The sequence below is a fragment of the Clupea harengus genome, chromosome 23, assembly GCF_900700415.2.
Source record: "Clupea harengus chromosome 23, Ch_v2.0.2, whole genome shotgun sequence".
NCBI lineage: Eukaryota > Metazoa > Chordata > Actinopteri > Clupeiformes > Clupeidae > Clupea > Clupea harengus.
In genome coordinates, this window is record NC_045174.1 from 13,451,176 (window position 1) to 13,470,168 (window position 18,993).

General features: G+C 40.9%; 1 protein-coding gene across 2 annotated transcripts; it reads right to left on the reverse strand.

The window, feature by feature from the left end:
- Positions 1–793: 793 nt before the first annotated feature.
- Positions 794–18,336, reverse strand: LOC105909794 (carbonic anhydrase-like). 2 transcript variants are annotated; one of them, XM_031561233.1, is made up of 17 exons: positions 18,317–18,336; positions 15,059–15,124; positions 14,841–14,901; positions 14,470–14,490; positions 14,003–14,176; positions 13,535–13,689; positions 13,203–13,292; positions 12,367–12,436; positions 12,038–12,201; positions 9,097–9,214; positions 7,964–7,990; positions 7,594–7,770; positions 6,793–7,046; positions 6,553–6,642; positions 5,785–5,857; positions 5,287–5,450; positions 794–1,448 (listed from the first exon to the last, which is right to left on the reverse strand). In XM_031561233.1, exons 3-17 carry the CDS (start codon positions 14,899–14,901, stop codon positions 1,245–1,247), a joined length of 1,842 nt encoding a protein of 613 aa, XP_031417093.1. In that variant the 5' UTR covers positions 15,059–15,124; positions 18,317–18,336; the 3' UTR covers positions 794–1,244. The 2 variants fall into 2 exon arrangements, with proteins under 2 accessions (XP_031417093.1, XP_012693911.2); XM_012838457.2 differs by lacking the exon at positions 18,317–18,336 and adding an exon at positions 17,479–17,508.
- Between the last annotated feature and the right edge of the window lie 657 nt (positions 18,337–18,993).

Below are 18,993 nucleotides of genomic sequence, written 5' to 3' on the forward strand. Positions count from 1 at the left end.
ACGCATGCTCATATCTATCATGAAACCTTAATAAAATAATAAGAAAAAGTGTCAAATCAGATGTAATCAGGCAAATCATAGGCGTAGGCGAGATTCCAGTCAGAACTAAAGTCTTATGATTCGTATATATGAATGTCTTATTATTCTACTCATATTCCTTCATGATTTTTAGAATTAGAAGTAGGGTAAGCAGATATCTGTATGTTCCTGAGCGTGCCTCTGTTAGTGATAAGGATTGGAGGGGTTTGGTTGTCTCAAAGGTCATAGGGTCGCTCAGACTCCTGAGTGCATCTCCTGCATCAGTTTGTACCACATGTTAGAGCTGGACCCAGGTGGCCCATTCTTGAGCCTCATGAAACAGTCTTAATACGTATGACCAATTTAAAATTGACATGATCAAATTACATGATCATGACTTCAGGCTCAAGTTTGACAGTCATACAACACCTTTGTATTTTGCTGATTTCTTCATCATATTATGTTTAAATATTTTGGTATGTAAAACCCCAGAAAGAGTATAAATTACAATGGGGTGACCCATTCCATTCTTAAAAATCTAAAGCTGAAATCAACTCATTGTCTTGAGAAAGTTAGAGCTTGAAACAGAAAACTGGTCAATGAAAACAAGCAATTATGAAGTCTATATATCATAAAGAAATGTTCTCATTGACACTTATAGCACTGTATTGGGTAATGTGGTGCATGTGTGCACACATCCCAAAGTTACATAACACATTGGTATGAGACGTGCTGTGTCATCTATGTACAGCAAAGACAGACTGAACATCGAAAATCAAATGAATGTCACATTATTTATTGTTGATCATAACCGCTGTCTTATTGCAATGTCCTTTAAGATAGTACAGTAGTTTACAGACGTCAATGAGGAACATTATTTTTCTTAATTCTTCCCTCATTTACATGATTACGTATTGATGCATAACAAACTGTGGAACAATTAAATCAATAATATGTTGAATTAAGAATATTGCACTGAATTCATGCTGAATCAATTCCACTGCCAAGCATTAATAAATACAAATCCAAAATATATACTCTAAAACCCTGAGAAGTTATATAAGTATTACACTATTATCCATTTCAAACATATTACTCAATGACCGCAATTTATGAAAGGTTAACCTATTTAAAAATGCATTTATTTTTAAATCAATGTTTACGTGAATGTAAATAATATGTGAATGATTGGTGTGTGTGTGCGTTACTCTCTGTGTAGCCTTGGTCTACTGCCTCTGGTTTATCCACAGAGTAGCACAGAGGGAGGACAGGATCAAAACGAGAGAGAAGAGGCAGGTGGGGGAAGAGGAGGGAGTGGGGGAAGAGGGGGGATTGGAGGAAACTTCGGTTGTATAAACCACACGATTATGCAGTGGCTGGACAGACCGGAACACATTATTCAACCCGGTCTCCGTGGAAAACTTCTCAACCTGAGAGAGAGAGATAGAGAGATAGAGATAATTTATCAGCTTTATCATTATTTAATTATGTGATTGCACAAGCAATTACATATTGTTTTTCTTAATACTAAATATTTTAATAGCATAGTGTGTGGGTCATTGGTATTAGAGAATCGCTGCCCTGTGCATTGTTAGATGATATTTATATCTCATCCAACAGGTGGGAGGAGAGACAAACCTTTCTTTGGTAGGGCGACGTGTTGGCATCTACATACTGTAATTGCAAAGGTTATAATATGCAATGGCCGACTGCTGCTGCAGCGTAATCACATTTGGATTTTTTTGCGGAAATGCATTTCTAGTGTTTTTATTTATATTGTCTGTAATTACCAGTTGATATTCATTGCAGATTGTAAGCATTGGTTATTCATTTTGGCGTTACGAATGAAATTATGTTTCGTATCCCCGTCATGAGATCTTAAGCACTCTTTCAAAGACGTCATAGGAATGGAAATGTTTTGTCTTTCGTTATTGTGATTAGATTCCATTGTTGGAATTCTTTGGGTAAATCTGTTAATCCCAAAGCCATCGTCCATGTTGATGACAATATTAGACACTATAATCCAATACGATATGATGGCAGAACAAGAGACTTGGCTGTAGGAAGGACACACCTGTCTGTGTGTATGCCACTCTGAATTGCACACACACACACACACACACACACACACACACACAGAGAGAGAGTCGCTGGCCGATATGAACACATATCTTGTGCTCTATTTCAAACTCATGTCTTGTCCTTGTCAAGTAAATCTCAGTGCAACCAGTCAAACCACTCGACTTCCATCCAGTCCACATTCCATCCACGTCAACAGCTAACGTGTAGCCGTTACGCAGATAACCTGTGCTCTCTCAAAGCAATGACATTTCTTTTCATGTTCAAGCAACCAGTTTTGATGATAATAATATTGCATGATAAAACATGGTTCTCAAGAGACCATAAAACTAGATTATTAGACCAGATCATTCATGGCAGTGTGTATCAGTACAGACTTGTGAAGCACAAGATAAACTGTTGAGGGAGGCTTCGATTAATTTTAGGTTATATCGAATGTGTGGAAGAATAATTGTTCTACAGTGTTTTTTTTTAATTTTATTATAATTTTTTTTTTTACTGAAGAGTGTTTTACTGAGAAAAACCTGACTACAATAAAAGACCTGACGGTATAATTTAAACTGAGAGCTGTCTACAGGTCCTGACGCCCCCCATCAAGGTTGTTAAGGCACTGCTAGCCACTTTTTAACAGCGTGTACGCATAGAACGCCTATTACTACCATCTCTCTCAGCGCACACACACACTTAGGGGCTGTGGACAAGACATTTATTTTCATTTTTTATTATAACAGTGTGTGTGTGTGCGTTCTACCTTTGTCACAACTGAACTGACCTCTAAAGTGTACACTATGTCTATTCCAGAGGACATATTCACCACATCTGTATAGACGTTCAACGTGCTTCAGTACCCTGCCATGTACCAACATTTTATGAAATCCTAATGAAATAACAGCAGATAAACGTTTACATATGGTCCCGCATTGAAGTTTGAGCGTGTGACAACAGCAGCGTGACAACCTTACAGTAGGAAAATCAAGGCCACTGCATCTCAGCTTCAGGTTATTGAATAGTTATGAGTAGTCTGGAAATATACACCTTGCAGTAAATCCTCCTGTCAACTCTAATTGTCATTGTCAAAGTATTCCATAATCCCATACCGCACCTGCAGTGCCTCTTCTCGTTGAGTTTAGAATGTATGTAAAAATCAGTGAAGCTCGTCTGATGGGGTGATATTGCATTGCACACAAACAAAGGTAAAGACACAAACCAGGACAGAGAGCGGGAGAGCAAAAGAACACCAGCAAGAGAGATAGAACGAGACAAAAGAGAGAAAGAGGGATAACAGAAATGTAGAATTAAGGAGAGAGCGAGAGCGAGAGAGAGAGAGAGAGAGAGAGAGAGAGAGAGAGAGAGAGAGAGAGAGAGAGAGAGAGAGAGAGAGAGAGAGAGAGAGAGAGAGAGAGAGAGCTCTAGTTAAGCCACAGTGTACCTGAACCTGAGAACAATTTCAACTATTTGAAACGTTGAAAATTTTGGGCCACGGTACATCTTACCACAGACCGATTCCATATTGTCTTTCCAACCTTGATTAAAACAGGTCACAGAAAGGCTACATCTTATCAGATGACAGGTGCTTTTTTGTGCGTGAAAAAGTAGAATAGCAAAACAGATTAGGACATGTCATCACGTGTGGGCAGAGATAGAGGCTGCGAAGGAGAATGAGGAAGGAGACTGATCCGACCACATGATAAGCCCAGGGTGCCCTACCACCACAAGGAAGGGGAAGGTGGAGGTGATGCCTCTGCGTCACTCCTGAACATGGGTGTGAAAGTCATGGCAGGGACATTGCTGATTGATCAACAGGACAAATGACTGTAAATCAGCCATATGGGCTAATTGTTGTCCCTAGCCAGTTCTTAGAGCAGCAATAAGGAGTTGTTACAAAACTAGCAAGCTCACTACCTACAATGCATGCAAAAACCATGCAAACACCACCAACATCATCATTTGACAATGATTGAAGCTTGCCAACACATTAACTGGTGTCTTTTGGCAGTATAGCTGGAAATGTCATGCTGTGAAAGCTTTTCTTCCATTTTTGCAGGGTGTTCCAGCCCGGAACACAGAACTACATAGGGCATATTCTGGATGGCTAGTGGGAAAGACATAGGTGTTTATCTGTCCTTCACATGACCATATGCTATCAAAATGAATTTGAGGATGGTACCACAACTAGTTGCCTATAAAACCATACCTCAAAAAGTGTAAAATTGTTACTTTAAAGCGGCAACCTAGCTCAGTATCTACAGATAATACATGTGGACAAATGCATGCATCATTCCTTCTGTGAAGCGCATTGTGTTACCTCATGGTTTGAAAGGCACGGTATAAATAAAGTTTGATTTGACTAATATGCAAAACCAGTACAATGCACAGCCACCAAACAAACAATGCAACACAGCCATCATTAAGTAACAACACTGCCTACCATAGAAAACAAAACAATACCACAAGTGCAATGCAAAAAGCATGAGATGGATACATAAACACAGGGAGAGAAAGCAATGGCAGTGCCAGAGATCAGATGATGTGATTACACGGTGATTGCAAGGTAGATAAGCTTGGTTTGCTTTTAGCAATATCTTAAGTTTATGTTTAAAGGTTAGGGGATCAGTACTCTCTCTTATAACTCAACAGGTAGACAATTCCAGTCATGGTTGGCTCTGACTCCGTCCCCTCTAATTTTTACCCTTGTTGCCCTGCGGGTACTGTCCTTCTGCATTATAAACAGACTCAGTGGAGGAGGCGCAAGCCCATGTAAAACTTTAAAGATGTTCCCATTTAATAAGAGCAAAGTTTGGGATTCATTCGTTCTCCTTCAGGCAAATCCTGATGGAGAACGAATAAGTCCGATATAACAAACGATAGCTTAACTACTGCAGCAATTCAACATCTATTTCACTCGAAAAGCTTGGGTTAATATGTAGGTAAGGTCTGGGAGGTGGCTGCTCTGAAGAGACATGACATTTAGATATGCTGAGAACCCTGTCTGACTAGACACACACACCCTACAGAGAAATCCTGCAAACCGAATTGAGGACAGCAGCAAGATGACAACAAGTGGGGGGAAAAGGTTTTGTGTCGCTAATTTGTCTTTCAAGTTCCTGAAAAAAAATGATTTATCATTCAAAAGTTCAAAAGTATGAAAAGTACGTTACAGAGTCCTAAGACAGAATGGAGTCTCCTTACCAGGTTCTTGCTGACTTTGATGGGCTCCTTGAAGATGGTCCATATTACAGCCTCATTGCAAGATGGAGTGGTCAGAGAACCTTTGTATCGGTAGTACTTGGTGCGATCCACATTCCCCAGGAGGGCATCAAGAGATATGTCCTGGTGGAGGTCAATGGTGCTGCCTGATGGGATAGGAAGAGGGATGGCCAGAGGCTCACTTCATTTACATTTAGTCATTTAGCAGATGCTTTTATCCAAAGCGACGTACAAAGGAGAGAACAATCAAGCTACGAGCAATAGAGACCTAGTGTAAGAATAAATACTGCCCTACATAAGAAATAAAAAGTGCAGGAATGTAACTACTGTGCGAGTTAGGTGCTAGTTAGAGGAGATAGCAATCATGCCCACTTCATGAGGGGAAATGAGTCTGATCCATTCAGACATATTCATACATGAGTATACATACTTGCATACACGAATGCATACTGTATGTGACAGACACACACACACACACACCTATGTTCTGGATCATCTGCAGATGGTCTGTAAAATTCTTCCAGATTCCTGGCTGGTCATTGTCATCAGTTGCCTGAAAGGATTATGGAGGAGACAGAGGACTGATTATAGGATGGAATGTGAGGCCTGTCAGATTTCTCTGTCATCTTAGGTTGCCTTGGGAACTAAGTAATACCCAAATATCAATTTAGTACAGTATACTTTTTCTTACGTAATGTTTTTCACAGTACACTTACGGTTGGAATCAGGGTCAGGCTCACTGAAGTGGAACAATATGTACTTACACGAGTCGATATTAAGAGGATGCATTCCTCAACTTATGCCATTACATTATACCTGAGAGTAAAATGGGACCTGCATAAATGTGATCTGAATGTTTCTCTGAGCCACAAATCACAAGGCATTCTGACAAGACAAACAGTTATTTCTCAGTCATCCCATACGTTTGAATGGAGTGTGACAGGGAGGGAACAGAGTTGTCCAAAGTCACTCCTAACCTTCACTGCTCTCACCTGGGCCTTATCTACAGTCAGGGTATGCACACAGGTGTGGCCTTTCAGCCTGATTGGGGCTCTCAGGTAAAGGCGACTTTAAAGGCCATTACTTGAAGGGCAAGAGGACTACACAGGGGTAACATGGGAAGTTGGTTTGGAGAGTGTGTGTACCCTCATGCCGGGCTTATAAAGCCTCTGATATCTACTCCTGTCTCTGAGGCCCTTCGGGTTCAGTTCTGTTTGAGAACCTTTGCCCAGGGTTCTGCCATGGTACCTCAATGAAAAAGCCCAGCACCGCGTAGGCGGTTGGGTCCTTTTGCGCCTGCTCTGCTGTTAGGCCTTTCTTCATACTGACAATGTGCATCTACAAGAGACAGACAGAGAAGACAAGAGAAAACGGCATCACTTTGGCTCAATGTTTGTCAAACATGGTGTTTGATGTTTGTACTGAATCATCATGATGTAATCCCAATTCCCAACTTCCTTAGGATATTCATTTGAAATATGTCTTGACCTCCATTGGATAGACATGAGAGTCCATCGCGTGCTCAGAACCCCCAGAGCCGCTTCCACCTCCACTGCTAGGTGTCTCATGGGACTCTGCGCTCTTTGCATGGCTGGATCCAGTGGAGCGGTGGGACTGCCCCTCACCACTGAGGCCATGCTGGGAGCTGTTCCCCCAGTGAAAGTGAAACTGCACGGTGGTGTACATCTCCTCCAGACCCCCTCCTGCCACCTCCACCTTTCCATTCTTTAGTACAGCATTCACTAGGAGAGAGAGAGAGAGAGAAAGAGACAGAGAGAAAGGGAGAGAGAGAGAGAAAGGGAGAGAGAGAGAGAAATGGTGTAAAGAAAAAGAACATAGTATAATCATGAGCAAATAAAATACTGAATAAAAACTGATAAATGATAAATGGTGTCTAAAGCTGATAGTTTCAGACCAGTTTCAGAGAGGCTAAACAAGAAGATGATGTGTACATTCTACTGGGTACTCTGTCCAGGAAGACATCTGTAGGATAATATCCCTGTTATTTGCATCCAACCTGATGGCATATGTATATCTGTTTGCATACGTGTGCGTCTTTGTGCATGTGTACACATTATCCGTTTGCAAGTTCATACTCACCCACAACCAAACATATTATGTGTGTGCAGGCATTGGTGAATTTGTGTGTGTGTGTGTGTGTGTGTGTGTGTGTGTGTATGTGTGTGCATGCTTGGGTTAATATGTGTGTGTGTGTGTGTGTGTGTGTGTGTGTGTGTATGCTTGGGTTAATGTATGTGTGTGTGTGTGTGTGTGTGTGTGTGTGTATACCTGTGTGGCCATTGTTGATGAGATAGTCCATTGTCTGGCTGTCAGAGAACCCGAAGAAACTGAAGTGGCCCAGGCTGGGTTTGTATGTGGCATTGTGGGAGTCTATGTTAATGGGAGACTGGTTTTCCCCTTTACAGGAGGCTCCAGAGATATCACCCCAGTGGGAGAGAGCATGGTCTGTAGACCAAAACAGAGAGAGACAGACAGAGAGACAGACAGACAGACAGACAGACAGACAGACAGACCAGACAGACAGACAGAGACAGAGAGACATAATGATGGCAGAAAGACAAGACAGACAAAAGGCATTTAAATGAATCAGTACAAAGTACAAAGGATGACATTTGATGACTGTTGCTTCTTTCCTTACCACAGCCTTCGTAACACCATTCATGGCCTGAAATGGAAAAGACAACAAGTGTGAAACAAAAGACAATGGATGAACAAATGACTCAGGCATGCTAATAAGAAAGACGTCATAATACTTTGGTGCAGAACCTGAGCCAAAGCCAAAATAAGAGAAAGACAAAAAAAAAACTGGGGAATAAATAAAAGGACAGAAAGAATAAAAACACAGACTGGAATCTGATCCAACTGAAGCTGGATTAGAAAGGAACTTAACAGCACGGCGACTGAAAGGGTTAATCAAAGTAAGATAAAAACGGAGCAGACCCAATCTATAGTAAAACTGAGCACGAGTGCCTAGTTCATCTTCTTGCCTGGGAATGCACTGTGTGGTATAATGGAGGTCTGTTAGGTCAGTCCCACCTTCACATCTATGGTGTTTGTGTGGGTAAGGCATCACCAGCTATTAGCTGCTAACACAGGAGGACAACATATTCCTGTGTCTAAAATTCTTGGAACATGGCCTTTAAGTACTATACTTTGCACAAATCAGTAATCACGTGTTAGACACAGGACACTTTATTTGGTGGGAGTTAAATGTGAGGGCCTCGGTCATGACAAAAGGTTGCTGATATTTGGGCCCAACAGCCAATGAAATACACTGAAATACACTGTTGTTGATTGGCTGGAATAGTGCACAGCTTGTTCAGAGCCTTTGTGTTTCCCGTTTACCAAACCAAGACTGTGCCTGTACACACTGTACGGGCAGAAACTGGCACACAGGAAAATTGTGTAGTGGATTATAATCAAGGACTGCGCCTTTAAGACAAGTCAATGGGAAAACATCACTAAACATCAAGCATCTGAAGAAAAAAAAAAAAAAAAAAAAAAAAAAAACATTCTTGTGTTATAAACCGATGGCCTTTAAACTTTCAAACTTAGTCTCCTCTTTGTGTTTGTAGGAATATATTAAATCAGTGCTTGAAGCAACTTTGTCATAAATCATCGTCCCAAACTACACTTATGCAACACGCCATAAACTGTGTTTTATTTATTTAGTGACAGCCATCAGCCTAATTACGCAACGAGTGGTGAAAGCACACTGGAGATTTGTGTGAGGGAGGGAGTGCGGGGCCCGCACAGGGAAGGAAGTCTTACCTTCTGAGGGTGGAGTTGTGGCTCCTAGGTTTGATGAACCGTAGACCGTGCGGTCATGGAGCGACTGCTGAGGGCGGTAGACATCAGTGAATCCAGCGTTCTGTGTAAAGCGCAGGATCTGGGAGCATGAGAGAAAGGCATGGGGAGAGAGAGAGAGAGGGAGAGAGAGAGAGAGGTTTTGGCTTTTGAAAAACATTTACTTTAAGACCAGCAATTTGTTTGATGAACCAAAAATGTCCCTTAAAGGAAGGACCATGAGTTATCAAGCAATATCTGCAATCCTAGCAAACACTATGATGACAAATGTATTGTGAGTGCGTAATGTACAGACATATATCTGCCCCTTAGATATATGCTACATGTCCTTGACAAAAGCTTATACTTGTGCTTATATGCTTATATATGACTATCCTTAACTCTTCTTCATGAAAGGGTTAAAACACAAAATTAATGTGACGTCTACAGTATCTTCTCCTGAACAGAGATGAGACTAGTGATAGTTAGGAGTCATTTCATGTGAATGAGTATCTTGGAGGGTTATCATGAGGGAAGAAACAAAGACATTTCCAACTTAGACATCTACAGTGGGGAAAATAAGTATTTGAACCCCTGCCGATTTCGCAAGTTTGGCCACTTGCAAAGAAATGTGTGACCTATAATTGTAATAGTAGGTGTATTTTAACAGTGAGAAACAGAATATCAACAACAAAATCCAGAAAACTGCATTTTATAACATATATGACTTAATTTGCATTTGATGCAGAAAATAAGTATTTGAACCCCTAGCAAAACATGACTTATTACTTGGTGGAATAACCCTTGTTGGCAAGCACAGACGTCAGACTTTTCTTGTAGTTGGTCACCAGGTTTACACACATCTAAGGAGGGATTTTGGTCCACTCCTCTTTGCAGATCCTCTCGAAATCCTTAAGGTTGCGTTTTCAATGGGAGGGAATGAGGGAATGAGGTTCAAGCCCAATATTCCACGTTACATGGCCCCATCCATAGTCCCCTCGATGCAGTGGAGTCGTCCTGTACCTTTAGCAGAGAAACAGCCCCAAAGCATAATGTTTCCACCCCCATACTTGACGGTGGGGATGGTGTCATATTCAGCATTCTTCCCCCTCCAAACCCAGCAAGTCGAGTTGATGCCAAAGAGCTTGATTTTGGTCTCATCTGACCACATCCTGTCTCCCAATCCTCCTTAGAATCATTCAAGTGTTCATTGGCAAACTTCAGACGGCCCTGTACATGTGCTTCCTTGAGCAGGGGGACCTTGCGAGTGCCAATGGTTTTCTTGGTGACTGTGGTCCCAGCTGCCTTGAGATCATTCACAAGCTCCCCCTGAGTAGTTCTGGGGTTATTCTGCACCTTTCGGAGGATCACAGATACCGCACGAGGTGATATCTTGCATGGAGCCCCAGACCTAGAGCGATTGACCGCTGTTTGGTGTTGCTTCCATTTACGAATAATCACACCAATAGTTGTCTGCTTCTCACCAAGCTGCTTGCCGATGGTTTTGTAACCCATTCCAGCCTTGTGCAGGTCTACAATCTTATCTCTGACGTCCTTGGTCAACTCTTTGGTCTTGCCCATGGTGGTGAGGTTGAAGGTGTGAAGTATGATTCTTTGGACAGGTTTCTTTTATACACGTCACCAGTTGAGATCAGGTGTACCTTGTTAGGCCTAATGAGGACTAATCTGTGTGCTTCTTGGGCACATAACTGGTCATTGGGAGCCAGAATTCTTGCTGTTTGCTTGGGGGTTCAAATACTTATTTTCTGCATCAAATACAAATAAAGTCATACATTTTATAAAATGCAGTTTTCTGGATTTGTTTGTTGATATTCTGTTTCTCACTGTTAAAATACACCTACCATTACAATTATAGATCACACATTTCTTTGCAAGTGGCCAAACTTGCAAAATCGGCAGGGGTTCAAATACTTATTTTCCCCACTGTATATGTTTGTAGTGGGCCGTTGAAGTTCTTGTTGGCACATATATTCCAATACCTTTTGCAATTTGGTGGTTTAAGAATTGTAATTCAGTTACAAACAAAAGTACTGCGAAGGACCAGAAAGTAAAAAATATCTTTTTTTTAATTTTGACATGACCAAATCCTGAACACACCCTGCCCCAAAGTACACAGTACAAGCAGTTGTATTACATCTACTTGAGAAGTACGATTCAGGAAAAGGTTGTATGGTATGTAGTTGTGACGATGAATTTCAATTGCACTGATAGGGAAATGCCAGTGGGTTTAACTTCCATTATGCTAAGGAGGAAGTCAAGAGAAACAATACCATTGTCATTGGTGAGGAAAGGAATATATTACTGGTGGAGAGAATGAGATTTCTCTCAAGGAAGTATTGAATTTACAGACACTCTTGAGTAACTGACAATGACTGATGACACATGTGCTTCCATGTTAGCCGTACAAATATCAATTGGAATTTCTATGACAATTCTTTAGCAAAAGAAACGCGTCATGCCACTGGTGGTGCCATGTGATAAAAACAATGTGATTTAGAGATAGGACTAAATTGATAGAACATGAGATTGGAAGAGTTCACCTTAGCAGAACATTTGTGGTTGGAGGGAAAAAACAACATATTTTGCAGTTCTGGTCATGCACGGTAGGGATTGCACTGTAAGGGTGCAAATTCATGCTTACTCGTTTAAAAAATTAAATAAAATCAGGGTCAATTCAATGTTGTATGCTTCAATTATGTCCTATCATATCTGCTGCTGAACTATTGATACAGGTCGTTTTTCTCTTCTTTGGAATATAGTACAAACATTGTCTGACTTGCCCAACATCTTGATTGGTTCAGGCTACCCATGAATTAATGTACAGTTAAGAACACATATGGGCCTTTGCTACTCAAAACCCCATACACAAATCACCCCCCCCCCCCACCTTCCCAGTGTGACTTACCAGATCTTTGCTGATACGGATTGGCTGTTGGAAAACAGTCCACACCACTGCCTCATTACAGCCAGGCGTGGTGAGTGAGCCATGGTAACGGTAGTACTTTGTCAGGTCGACATCCAGCAGTAAGTCTTGGATGGAGATGTCCAGGGAGAGGGCCACATTAGCACCTACATGGGGGAAAAAATGCAGACAAGGAGAAACGTTTGCAAGTGGCCACATGACTATTATGCCAGTTCTAGCTCACCTAGTTCATAAAAAAAATGACTGAACACAATTACTAAATTTGAATGCATGGAGGCAACTGTTCCATATCACAGAAGCACATGGCTCACCGCTCGCTGGTATGGCTTCAGAAAATCTCTCCCAGACTTCAGGCATGCCCGTTTCAATTTCCTCCTTCACCTGTGGGAAGAGTAAACCACGTAGTCACGGGCCTTGGCACCTGAAACTGTCCCAACCTACACAGGTCTTAACCTACACAGGTGCCTGCACAATGGAGAAAACATGTTGCAGCGCTGTAATGGCTATCGTAAATTGAGTACTGTACTGCATGCCTCTATATAAGAGGATAGAAAAACCATAATAAAATTGATATCATCATCACCCCAACCTACACAGGTGCCCACACAATGGAGAAAACGTGTTACAGCACTGTAATGGCTATCGTAAATTGGGTAAAGTGGGTACTGGACTTCACGCCTCTATATGGCCTCATTGGTGCCCTTTCAATGAGGATGATGTACCGCACTGTGCTATATGAGCCTCACATTTTATCGCCCCCCTGCATGTTTTCTTTGCGCAAAATAAGAGGAAAAATGTCAACACAGTTGTTGCATTATTGGTTGATCAACCACAAACTTGAACGTTTTTTATTCATTGCCCCTACTCTCAAGCGCCATCTATCGCCTATTTAATGTGTTGCAGTTATCTGGCATAGAAGTGCAATGGTCCCAGTTGGCCCATGTATGCTGTGATTAATTATGACTAAATTTGTTTCATTAACATTGAGCCATAGGACTCAAATTTTGAGCAAAATCCTCATTATCAAGTTAAACTAGTAGGAATAGAAAGCACTCTCCAGTCTTTCTTCTAAGCTGCTAAGTGGTGAGGTGCAACTTTTTTTGGCAACCCTGACCCCATGTGGTGTTAAGATGTTACTACAACTTACATCAATGAAGAATCCCAGCACTGATATGCCCTCTGAATTTGCCTTGGCCTCAGTTGGGTTAAGGCCTTTCTTCAGACTGACAATGTGCATCTGAGAAGACACAGACACACACACACTCACACACAGAGAGAGGAACTAAAATACTCTTTGAACACTACATCTCTTCTGACACACACACACACACACACACACACACACACACACACACACACACACACACACACACACACACACACACACACACACACACACACACACACACACACACACACACACACACACACACACACACACACACACACACACACACAAACGTAAGCCTTTTCTCAGACCTCCATGGGGTATCTGTGGCCGTTGATGGAGTGCTCCGACCCAGGGAAGTGCTCCAGGTCGTCTTCTCCCCAGTGGAAGTGAAACTGGAGCGTGGAGTAGTCATCATTGAGACCTCCTCCACTGACCTCAATACCTGGTTCCAGCTCGCACTTCACTAGCGGGGAGAGAGACAGAAGGGAGGAGGAAGAGGATGGGAGAGAGAGGGGGACTGGGGTTGACACTTACAGGACTTATGAAGCAATTGCAAGAAGTCCAGTTGTCTTTAGGCAAGATAGAGGAGCTGATTTTTTTGTTGTTGTTGTTGTTGTATGACAAGAGAATTTGCAAACTGGCACCTGAGAATGAGTCTTTTATCGATATATCTAAAATTACGTCCTATTACAATGAAAGTGACACAAGAGAGGATTGATCTCATGCTTCCTTATGCAGCGATTAGTGCGAGTTCTTCTGAAGGTTGCACTGTTTACCTGTGTGTCCATTGTTGGTTAGGTTTTTCATGGTGTCCTTTTTGGTAAAATTGGCCAGGTTGAAGTCCTGCAGGTTCTTATTGTTGATGACTTGTTTAGTGTCGATGTTGATGGGGGATTGTCTGTTTCCATTGCAGTGCTCATAATGGTCGCCCCATCTAGAGGGACTGTTCTCTGCGTAAGTAAAACAAAAGAGGGAATCAGAGAAATAAGGGCAACAACTTTACATCAAGGTTACCTTCACTAACAAACAGAGTGCGTAAACATTAACAACAATTCAATGGCATTAATCAAGATATTGGGGTACATATCGATTTTTTGTATTACAAGTCATGTATTTTGTTACATCCAGGACCTGTTAACTAACATTGTGCAATTCATAGGCAAACCTTAGAGTAAAAGGATTGAAAATCATTGGATTTCATGGAAATCATGGATTTCACTGTAAGAAATGATAGTCAACTTACCACAGCCTGTATAACACCAGTCTAGGAGAAATAAATGGAGAAAATAACATAATTGTAGAGAGTATACAAATATTCAGAGAAATGTCCTAATATGAACTGAGAAAAATAGGATAGTGGAGATTATCACAACACAGTCATTCAACAATTATTCTTAATCCACATGCTATCCACATATGTGCAGTCCTTAATCTACCAGGTGATTCCTATTCTTTTGATAAAACCAATAAGAGATAAAGTTACAATTGAAAGCTGTCTGCAAGGTGTGACAGCAGCATGCATTAAAAAAAAACATTTAGAGGTATTGTTTACATATTTAAAGGGGATTAGGTAATAAATGCCTTAGGGGATTAAAATGACTTAGTCCTCCTCACCTTCTGAAGCGCCAACAAACACAACCACATTCACAAGCAAAAGTGTGAATGACAAGTTCATCTGGGCGGATAAAAAAAAGGGAAGAAAACAAGTAATGTTTCTGTTTGCCCATATCTTACTCAGACACAAAAGCTTTCTCTTCTATTGGAATTTGAAGAATTGACAATTAATTACTCAATGTGAAGTGTACAAAGATTTGAGGAAGACATAACCCTACCTTTCGATTGTATGGACAAGAAGCTCACAACAGGCCCCCAACAATTAGAATCCAACTGCGATGACACTATAATAGAATCACAATGACATATCCTTGATGCAAGTTCTGAGCTCTGATGTAGCTAGCAAGAGAGGAGGGAGATAAAGGGAGAGAGGACACCGTGTGACTGGAAAGTGAAAAACAAAGGAATAGGGGATCAATAGGGGCCATGGAGCTAAAAATGTACCGTTGACACCAGCATAGGCATTTAGCCTGCAACCCTCAAGAGACCTCGAGAGGTCTCAATGACACTACTTGCAAACAGGTGTAAGAAATTGACAATTGTTAGTGTACTTTCTTTTCCTTTTTTTTCCAGATCGAATTTTTAACTGACTACTGAATAACTTCTCACATTTCGGCAAAATATTGTTTTATATTGTTATACAGTATATTAGTAGCCTGAATTTTTTTTTAAGTTGAAAGGTAAACTTTACATTCTTGAGAGCAACACTTTTGTTTGCCCATTCCTATTGGCAACCTGTATCTTGTTAGGCTATATACTGAGATACATTTATAAAGCTGTGTCGTAATTTCTGTATAAATATGTGCCCATCATCAACTGTTGGTATAATTTCATGTTGGCTAACTGTGAAATGATGGTATCTGGTGGTGTGACAGACCAACAGTTGCAACAGAGGATGAATCTGCAGACCAGACTCGCTGGCAGCAACAGCAGAATAGCCTGGGGGTAGTGATGAACTCATGCCAGTAGAGTTCCAACCTTTTAGATACTCATAGCTTAGCTGACAAACACATCTGCAGCCATTTTGTTTTGTTTGTCAATTTAAAGATCTGCTAGATGCTGATCAGAGGCTTGTTGTATTCCATGATAGTAACATTAATATAATATTAATATACAACATTATTGCTGAAAGCATCAAGTCTTTTTTGGCTTGATTACTAACGTAATTAGCGAAACCATTACATACTGTCTGATCTAATATGGCATGAAGGTCTCAGTGCAACTTGATCAATCAATGACTGTCACATAGATTGTATTTTTGTCATCTTCCTCTAAACTCCTCCTTATATGACAAAGTAGCCCACTTGTCTCAAGAAAAACTTTAAGTTTTGAGACTTAAATTTGACAAAAAAAATAGAAAGATGATGACTAGGGGGGTATTCCAATTACGTGGCTAAGTGACAAACCTGGGTAAGTTAACTCAAAGTGGTAAACCTCCTAACAGAAGAGCCCTATGGTTTTGTCTTACTAGGAGAATGAAGCCATAGGACTCTCAGGTTCACTACTTACACTGATTTGACAGGTTTGTCACTAAACCACATACTTGAAAGACTCCCCAGGTGTTGAAGTGGAGAACTTAGGAGCTGCAAGAGTCTAATGACATTCACCCGAGTTCCCACCTGTTGGGGTGATGCCTTTCTAAGCTGACATCTGGAAAACACAGCACGCAGTGGTGATATCTTGGTGGGTCTTTAGAAGGAGTATAGAGAGAGGGCATGCTTATTGGCCAGAATGTTTTTGGCTGACATGAGGGTCCCTATTTTGGGATAATGGCTGGCAGAAACGGGAGTGCATATACACTGTTGCCCAAGCGATAGAGCCAGCTGTACAGGTGTGCTGAAAGGTGGGCAGAGTGGGCAGAGCCAGGTCGAAGTTAATTAGTGAAAGGTGTTGTTGAAGCCGACCAATATTATTGTACAGCAATCACTTTAAACTGAATGCTTCAGACTAAATGACAGATCAGACAGATCAGTAGGCCTACATTTCAGGAGTAAAACATTGCAAAGTCAACTGCAAAGGGGGAATGAAAGCAAAGAAGTAGACCTAGAATTCGGCCTATCCCTGCATTTTTAAAAGAATTGTATGGTGCCTGGTATGTCCTTTCTAAAATAACACCAACACAAATACATCGGAAACTGTTTAGCATGAAAAGCCATATTGAACAAATTAAGAGCAGTAAAATAAGACTAAACCAATCAGCATTACTAATCACAAAATGGGTGCTTAATACTCCACAGTGCCATTTCAAATTATGAATAACCCTAACCCAGACACACAGACGGAAAGGAAGGAAGGAGAAAAAAGTGTGTCGAGATGAAATCAGATATGGAAGATTGTGACAGACCGAGCCTCGGTTGCCGTCAACATGTGTGGGTTTGGCCCGAAAAGGGTTCATATTTGAGGGTTCAAATATAAGGTTTATTATGCTTTCCAAATATTCTGAAGAACTGCTAAGCCTCTCAATAGGCAAAGGACAAAAGGCAGCAGTCTCCAGGAATATCACCTGCTCAGCCTCTAAATGGGGTAGAGGACAATATGCAGCAGTACCAAGCTCTATAAACAATCCATGCTAAGCCTCTAAATGGGGTAGAGGACAAAAATCAGCAGTAATACAAAAGGTCCACATAAATGCACATACCTGACAACAAGACTTGACTCCCTGACCTAGACAGAACAATGAACATATATACCTATGGCGGCCAGCACCATTTTTACACACCGGGGTAGACATAAAAACTAAACAATACACAATGACAAGACAGACCCCGAGACACGAACATAGCATTTCCTCACAATCATAAAACAAAGAGATAACTATGTAATACATAATGTCTCAAAGGTTTGTACAACCAACCCCTTTATCCAGGTGGTCTGGCCCAGACCATTTTTTGTGTCCCCTCTGCCAGTCTAGGCAATTAGCAGTTTCCATGAGGTGGATCCAATTGTAATCAGTGGTATGAGTGTTTGTGTGTGCGTGTGCAAACCATGTCTGTTTGGGTGCTCTAGTAGTTGCAAAGATGGGGCAGGAGTGTGCGGTTCGTGTGCGGTTCGTGTGCGGTAGCGCCACGACCGTCACAAAGATAATTAAAATAAAGAGTACAAAAGAACAAACAAATTGTACAACGGAACACAACTGAAGTAGGGTATCCATCCTTTTATCTAAGAATCTGTAAACTATCTCTTTCTCTGTAGATCTCTTTGGGTAACCACAGTTGAGCGCCTTTTAGTTTTCTTCACAGACATGATCTCTGTTGGATTGCAACATTGTTCAAAGACCTGCAGACAATGCAGTTGTCTCTTAAATCTGTTACAGAGTGTTAAAGTCATAAAGAAAGTCTTTAAAATTTCCTTTAAGTTCTTGAAATTCTCTGTTCAGTCAGGCTATGGAGATGTATTAAGCAGAGTTTGAAATAAGCCAAACGGTATTAAATGTATTAATGGATTAAATACAAAAATAATATAAAATAAGCTTTTACCAGATGGTTTTCATATGCATAAAGCAGCTTTAACGAACCACGTCTTGTCAGTGTAGTACTTCATGTCCTGTGTCACTTCCTGTGTGAATAGGTTTTGAAGTGACTAAAACAACCAACCAAAAAAAAAACATGACAATGTCCGTGTAATTGTGTAATTTAATTGGTTCAAATTAAAAGGGAAAAAAAAAGACATTTTCGCATACAGTACAGGGTAAGATCATTGGTATTATTTACTTCTTGCTATATTAACTTCATTGATGAAGCTCAAATTTGAAGCCATATTGCTGGATCACATAGCATGCAGTGTACATTTAATTTGTTTTACTGAATTGCAATTTTGTCATATTGTTTGAAAATGCAAATGTTAAATTAACATTTTCATACATATAGTTCTAGTCACTACACACCCACTGCCAAAAATAACTTCTGGAGTCAGCAGTGTTAGTTAGCATAATCATTTGTGCTCAACAAACATGTTAACCACCGTTTCTTGTGTGAAATTAAAGATTTTAATCGATAGTCCCCTCTAAAAGACACACACACACACACACTCATGGCTGCCTGTGGAGGCACTATGTTCTTCGACCTGTTGACTCACAATGTTCTCCTGTTGCAAAATGTACATAAGTCTGGAGATGGATGAGCTTTCCTTTGGTCAGGTTTTAGCCTTTCTTATC